Genomic DNA, 7,451 nt, shown 5'->3' with positions numbered 1-7,451 from the left:
CACCTCAGCTACGAGGGTCCTCCCTGAGGACTGAGGGGTCCCCGTCACACACCAGACGCCCTGCTCAGGGTTCCAGTACCAGGAAGAGAAGTCCCCATAACTTCTGGCTGGAAAAACCAGCAGGAACTGAGGGTCAGGGGGGGCTGACGTGGCTGGAGCCCCAGGCAGCTCCATAAAGGGCCCGCACATGGACTTATCGGACTCTATCCCTCTAAGCTTGGAGGGAAGGCAGCTTGAGGGGCGCCAGAGACATACAGGGAAGAACTGAGCTGTTTGGCACTGGAGCTAGGGCTGGAGAGGGGGCTTTCTCCGGGACAGGGGTGCTGTCAGAGGCCTTTGTTCCTTTGGTGAGCCCTTCCCTGGGGCGGCAGCCGCCATATCTGGGACTCCAGCAACTTGGCTCACACTGGTAGCCCCGCCCTGGTGACTCCCTGAGGTCCCGGCCCACCCAACTTTCAGGCCCACCCAAGCTGTTGGCATTTGCTTAACCATAGGATTGCCTGTCTTGGATCCTGCTTCAGGTTTTCCTAAATTCTTTCAAACAAGCAGCATCTGGTCTCAGATAGCCCCATACCTCTCGTTAAGTAATACACAGAAACAAACACAGGGAGGCAGCCAAAATGAGGAGACAAAGAAGCAGGTCCCAAATGAAAGAACAGAACAAAACCCCAAGAAAAGAACTAGGCGAAATGGAGATAAGCAACCTAACAGATGATGAGTTCAAAATACTGCTTATAAGGATGCTTAATGAACTCAGTGAGGGCCTCAAGAGCATAAAAAAAGACCAGTCAGAAATGATGGATGTACAGTCAGAAATAAAGGAGGCATTAACTGAAATAAAGAATAATTTACAAAGATTCAATAGTAGAGTACATAAATCCAAGAAGCAAACCATTGATTTGGAATATAAGGAAGCAAAAAACACCCAATCAGAACAGCAAAAAGAAAAAAGAATCCAAAAAATGAGGATAGTGTAAGGAGCCTCTGGGACAACTTCAAGCGTGCCAACATTCGCATCTTGGGGGTGCCAGAAGGAGAAGACCGAGAACAAGAAATCGAAAACCTGTTTGAAACAATAATGGCAGAAAACTTTCCTAACTTGGTGAAGGAAACACACATACAAATCCGGGAAGCACAGAGAGTCCCAAACAAGATGAACCCCAAGGGGCCCACACCAAGACACATCATCATCAAAATGCAAAAAGGTTCAAGACAGAGAGAATCTTAAAAGCAGCAAGAGAAAAGCAGTTAGTTACCTACAAGGGAGTTCCCATAAGGCTGTCAGCTGATTTCTCAAAAGAAACTTTGCAGGCCAGAAGGAAGTGGCAAGAAATATTCAGAGTGATGAAAAGCAAGAACCTACAACCAAGATTACTCTATCCTGCAAAGCTGTCAGTTAGAATCAATGGTCATATAAAGAGTTTCCCAGACAAGAAAAAGTTAAAGGAGTTCATCACCACCAAACTGTTATTATATGAAATGAAGGGTCTTTTTGAAGAAAAAGATAAAATATATGAACAAACAAAATGGCAATGAATACATATCTATCGACAATGGAATCTACAAACAAAATGAACAGGCAGAGCAGAAACATTCTCATAGATACAGAGAACATTTTGTTAGTTGCCAGATGGGAGGGGGGTTGGGGAATGGGTGAAAAAGGTGAGGGGATTAAGAAGTACAAATTCATTGCTAGATTGACAAACCTCAAAGGGAAAGGGGTTGGGGGATGGGAAGAAATAAACCAAAGAATTTATATGCATAACCAATGGACACAGACAATAGTGTGGGAAAAGACGGGAGGGGGGCGGGAGTGGGGAGGAGGGGGTCAATGGGGTAAAAATGAGGAAGATCTGTAATACATTCAACAATAAAGATTTTTTAAAATAGTAATTAAATGAGTTTCACCATGAAAAAAAAGGACTTACTCCTTGAAGGAACCAGAAGGCTCCAGAATTACCATATCAATTAGGTCTGGAAGAATAAATACTAAAGGAAAAGAAAAGGGAACATTTTAAGCAAAGAAAACTGGGAAAACATGAAACCAACACGGGGATTCATAAGAGGTTCTGTTGACTAAGTGGTGAGGGTATTGGGACATAATGCAGGAGTGCTGCATTGAGACCATACTTTGGAAACCTCTAAAAGAGATTAAGAAATTTTGGTTATTCAAAAAATAATAGCACATAATAAGAACTTATGATGATGATGATTCAGAGCTGTGCTCTTGGCATACTCACTAGCACATAGGGATGCAGGAAGAAGAATGAATAGGAGGTAGAAGGCAAAGAGTTAAATTTGAGACACAATGACTTGGATATGATAATCAGGACATCTAGAGGAAGAGATTTTGCAGCTAGAAAGTACTGCCAGTACCTAACAGTGACTGACTACATACCTAATGTTATTAGAACAAAAGAATGACTATAACTCTGGAGAGGGCAGAGATCTGCAATTAGAGATCTGGGCATCATCCATCCAGAAACAATAAAGTCAAGTGGGTAAGAGTAAAGGGGTCCTGACCAGTGTGGCTCACTTTTTTGGAGCCTTGTCCTGTACACCAAGGTCGCAGGTCTGATTCCTAGTCAGGGTACATACCTAGATGCAAGTTCAGCCCCCGGTTGGGGCACATATGAGAGACAACCAATCAATGTTTCTCTCTCTCTTTAAAAATCAATAACATATCCTTGGGTGATATGTATGTGTGTGTGTGTGTGTGTGTGTATGTGTATATATATATATATATATATATATATATATATATATATGGAAAAAGACACACATCTTTCATGCAGTATTTACTGTCACTTTTAGGTGTGAAAAGATCTTTAGTTCACAGATCTTTTTCACTTAAAAATTTTTTTTTCTTTATTGATTTTAGAGAGAAAGGAAGGGAGAGGGATAGATAGAAACATCAATGAGAGTGAACATCAATTGGCCGCCTCCTGCATGCCCCCCACTGGAGATCAGGCCCACAACCTGGGCATGTACCCTGACCAGGAATTGAACCAGTGACCTCTTCGTGCATGGGTCGACGCTCAACCACTGCGCCACACCAGATGGGCTTCACTTCTATTTTTAACTCACCTGTTACATACTATTAAATATTGTGCTCATTAGTTCACATTTGTATCATGTTTCACCTAGATTGCACATTCCCTATATGCAGGGATGCTTAACAATTCTTTTGGATACCATAATATAATACAGTACTGCCCTCTTTGTCTGCAGTTTCACTTTCTGTGGTTTCAGTTACCGACATTCAATCACAGTTCAAAAATATTAAATGGAAAATTTCAGAAATAAATAATCCAGAAATTTAAATTGCACACCGTTCTGAGTAGTATGATGAAATCTCGCAGAGACCATATTCACATAACTTTAATTACAATATAGTTATAATTATTTTATTTTTTTGTTGCGAATCTTTCTGTGCCTAATTTATAAATTAAACTTTATCATAGGTTACATGTATATAGGAAAAACATAGTCTATATAGGGTTTAGCACTAGCTGCGGCTTCAGGCATCCACTGGGATCTTGGAATGTATCCCCCTCAGATAAGGGTGACTACTATATAAGACACATAACTGACACTGTTAACAATGAATGATAAACATGAATATACAACCAAAAGCACACTCCATCACCCAAGCTGGATAAATGAGAATGGACCATTTTAAAGTTGGAGAGATTAGCCCTGGCCAGTTTGGCTCAGCAGTTAGAGTGTTGGCCTGCAGTTCAGAGACCCAGGTTCGGTTCCCGCTAAAGTATGTACCTTGGTTGCAGTTTGTCCCCAGCCCTGGTTGGGTTGTGCAGGTGGCAGCCACTTGATGTGTCCCTTTCACGTCAATGTTTCTCTCTCTCTCTCTCTCCCTCCCATTCGATCTGAACAAAAAATGGAAAAATGTCCTCAAGTGAGGATAAAAAAAAAAAGGTGAAGAGATTAAATGTACGGTCCATGAAAGTTCCTGCCAATCAGTTACAGGGTGGCATTATGACTTAAGTTCCTTACACCCAGTCCACTTGTCTATGGCAACTACCAGGTTTTCCACCTATCTCCTATTGTCTAAAGCCACTCAAGCAATGCACCATTCACACTGTTAAATCCCAAACACAAGGCACAGGGTGGACAGGGCAGTTATAACTTTATTGAGGTTCTTTTTCATTAAAACGCTTCAGAGTAGAGACCACAGCCTGCAGGGAAAGCAGCCTCCTAAATGTTTCCTCCCAACAACCCATAGATTGAAGTAGAATTTGGTTATTTCCCATATCCTTCGGTCTCGGTAGCTATGGGATAATGGATGAAAATGGAGAGAATGACCAAGAGGCAAAGATGAGGCTGTCTTTTTAAAAAAAAGTCCTGAAGGGCTTCAACTCAAACTAGCTGAAGTTTTACAGCTTGTTCTTCACCCAGTTCCAGCCAACCAGGAATATGTTAAATACAGTTTTGCCACCTCAGCTGATGACAATAATAGCAGCTTTCCAGAACTTGGGCTTAGTTTGCAATAGCTGCCAACATCACAGCTGCCAAAATTACCAAAGGAAATTTTAGAACAGCTGCTCTACCCTTTCACTCCTCTCAATGGAAGTACTAGTGAGCCAGGCTTCACACCAGAGATCAGTCCACCAGGAAGGCTTCATTTACGCTTCTTTTCCTGTGTGCTGGTGAACCAAGAGTCTAGGAGCTTCTTGCTGTAGTATAACTGCCAGGCATGCACTTGAACCGCCAGCACCAATACCAGGTACATGACGGAGACGGCAGAAAAACCAAAGAGGAAGCGGTAGGCTTTGCCATGACGATAGAGCTGTTGTGCAGCAGGGAACATCTCCATGCTGCCATATATGAGGGGAGCGATGGAAAAGAGCCCCATGCTGATCATGGAGAGCACCAAGTAGCTAATGTTGTTGCGGGGGAAGGAGAGGAGGCCCAAGAGAGAGGGCACAATGCTCAGCAAATACGGGTACTCCCACTGATAGGGCATGGCCACCTGATCATGTGACAAGAGCCTCAGGTGTCCCACACTCATCTTGGCAACCAGCAGCAGCCACATGACCAGATGCACGTAGATCAGCTTCTTGATTTCATACTTGAGCGTCACACTGTGGGGCAGAGCAGAGGGAGAATTTCCTTTCATTCAAAATTTTCTGACCAATCATGTCAGGCAAGTATACTGGACAATGGGATACAAATGTGAATAAAATCTGGTTCCTGTCCAGAGGTTGGGCACAAGAAACAGAAGAAGAAAAATTAATAGAAAACAAACTGGAAGAGCTCTAGTAAATATATGTTGCAAGATACAGGGGATCATAGAAAGCAGTAGTCAATTCTGTTTGGGATGGGATGTCTGAGAAGGCTATTTAGAGAAGGGTGACATCTGAGCTAGGCTCTGAGAGGTGAAAAGAGATGGGCATTCCAAGCAGAGGTAATTGCATGCAGGCAAAAATCAAAACAAAACAAACACAGGCATTTGTGTTCCAGGAAAGCCAGTGATTGGGTATGGCAGGACTACACCATAGAGGGGAAAAGAGTAGCAGGATATGAAGTTGCAATGACTATGAATAGTCCATTTAAAGGCAGAAGGGTAACTCAGAGCTGTGTTTTGAAAGATGACTTTGACTGCACCCTAGGGGTGTAGCACAGAGGAAGGAGGTATTGGCAGTGAGAAAAATGGCTCAGGCTGCTCTTCAGCTACAACAGACTGTTCCATCTAAAGGAAATACATTATTTTTCATTCCTCTAACTCTTTCAGGTACTAAATGTATCCTCTTCACATGCTGGAAGAGAGTTTCCGCTCTGGGAAAGCATGAAAATGCTTAGATTGTAAGGTGTCCATGGGCAGGGAGGGGACTTAAGGATAAGAATTTGATAAAAATGAAGTCAGGGTCCATTCTTTAAAACTCTGGAGAGAGTCTGGCGGGTGTGGCTCAGTGGTTGAGTGTCGACCCATGCACCAAGAGGTCGCCAGTTTGATTCCCAGCCAGGACACATGCCCAGGTGTGGGCCCGATCCCCAGTGGGGGGCATGCAGGAGGCAGCCAATTGATGTTCTCTCTCTTCAATGTTTCTATCTCTCTCTCCCTCTCACTTCCTCTCTCTAAAATCAATAATTTATTTTTAACTCTGGAGAGAAAGATGCAAAAAGTATGCTGGAAGAATTAAATGGATTTAAGGGGGGGAACTCTTTAAATTTTTTATTTAAAAAATATTTATTATAGAAAGTGTGAAAAGGTAGGTAAGTCAGTCATCTCTAGACTTCAACATTCATGAAGACAGGAACCGTTTTTGTTTGTTTGTTTTATTAATAAGTTTTTTTTATTGAGGTTATAACATGCATACAAAGACCAGGTCTACTTTTGCTCACTATTATATCCTCAGTGCCTAGCACAAAATGCCTAGTAGATAGAAACTCAATAAATATTTGTTGAAGGGGTAATGTAAAAATACCCCTTACGTGGGGGTGTTTATAAAATTCATTTTAGGCAGGGAAAGGCTAGCCTTTACTGTCCACATTCCCCAAAGGTCCCTAAAAGTAACAGCTATCATGTATTGGGCAGACTCGTATTTTGTGCTAGATCTTATACTATATCTTTCATACGAATTATTAGCTCATTAATTCTTCACCCAAACCTAAAAGCTCTATTACTATTTTCCTCTTGCAGGTAAGGAAACTGAGGCTCAATTAGAACTAAGGTTCTCGAGGTCACACAGTGGGGCCAGCATCACCAGGACTGGAGCCCGGGCGGGTTGCAGCCCCTCAAGGCACAGGGCGGATCAAGGGGTGGACCCAAGGGTGCGACTGGGCTTTCTAGGATGGGGACAGGCCCTGGGCCGTCACCGGAGGAGGGGGCTTGGCAGGTAAGCGTGGACAGACTGGGGAATAAGAGCCTGCCCCGGCACTACAGGGACGGCCGGGGAGAGGGCCTCGGAGCTCCTCGCCTCACTTCATACCTCATCTGGTAGTGCCTGGCGACGCGTTCCCGGTGCTGAAAGTCGCTGCCGTCTGTGCCGGCAGCTCGCGGGCCTGCTCGAGACGCCATTGGCACTGCCCAGAACGCCGGAGTCCTTCACGCAGAAGCCCAGCCACAGACCCTGTTCGCGCCGCCTCAACTCTTGAACCCCAGCTGTCTCACGGTTCTGTGAGAACAACTTCCGGCCTCTCTGTCGCAGGAGGACCGACTCTGTGGTCGCTCTCCTCTCGCGCCTGCGCACGCTAACGCGCACGCGGTCTCTCCAGGCCCCGCCCTGGCCGCCTCGCCAGCCGAGTGAGCAAGAAATTACTCGCTCTGTTAACCCGCAGCAATGTCATCTTTTTGCCTTCTGTCTGAAGCAGAGTACTTTGAGCACTTTCACTTTCTTAAACTCTCATATGAGTTTAAGAGGTCGCTGCCTCCACTTCACAGATGGGGAAACTGATGCTTGGAAGGGTTCTGTAACTTTCCCAAGAGCATA

The 7,451-nt window shown here is 44.2% G+C and overlaps 1 protein-coding gene across 1 annotated transcript; it reads right to left on the bottom strand.

Annotated features, from left to right (window-relative positions):
• Window positions 1-4,141: 4,141 nt before the first annotated feature.
• On the bottom strand, window positions 4,142-7,112 carry JAGN1 (jagunal homolog 1). Its single transcript, XM_036267171.1, has 2 exons — window positions 6,951-7,112; window positions 4,142-5,102 (listed from the first exon to the last, which is right to left on the bottom strand). Exons 1-2 carry the CDS (start codon window positions 7,037-7,039, stop codon window positions 4,640-4,642), a joined length of 552 nt encoding a protein of 183 aa, XP_036123064.1. The 5' UTR covers window positions 7,040-7,112; the 3' UTR covers window positions 4,142-4,639.
• Between the last annotated feature and the right edge of the window lie 339 nt (window positions 7,113-7,451).

Source organism: Molossus molossus, unplaced genomic scaffold (genome assembly GCF_014108415.1).
Source record: "Molossus molossus isolate mMolMol1 unplaced genomic scaffold, mMolMol1.p scaffold_m16_p_18, whole genome shotgun sequence".
Taxonomy (NCBI): Eukaryota; Metazoa; Chordata; class Mammalia; order Chiroptera; family Molossidae; genus Molossus; species Molossus molossus.
This window is presented reverse-complemented; position numbering and strand designations above follow the sequence as displayed.

What these genes read in the sequence shown, in the direction of transcription:
- JAGN1 (XM_036267171.1), bottom strand. Translation starts at nt 7,039, where the DNA reads ATGGCGTCTCGAGCAGGCCCGCGAGCTGCCGGCACAGACGGCAGCGAC. An exon ending in GCCAGGCACTACCAGATGAG is followed by an intron (nt 5,103 to 6,950) that starts GTATGAAGTGAG and finishes TCTGCCCCACAG; the next exon opens with TGTGACGCTCAAGTATGAAA.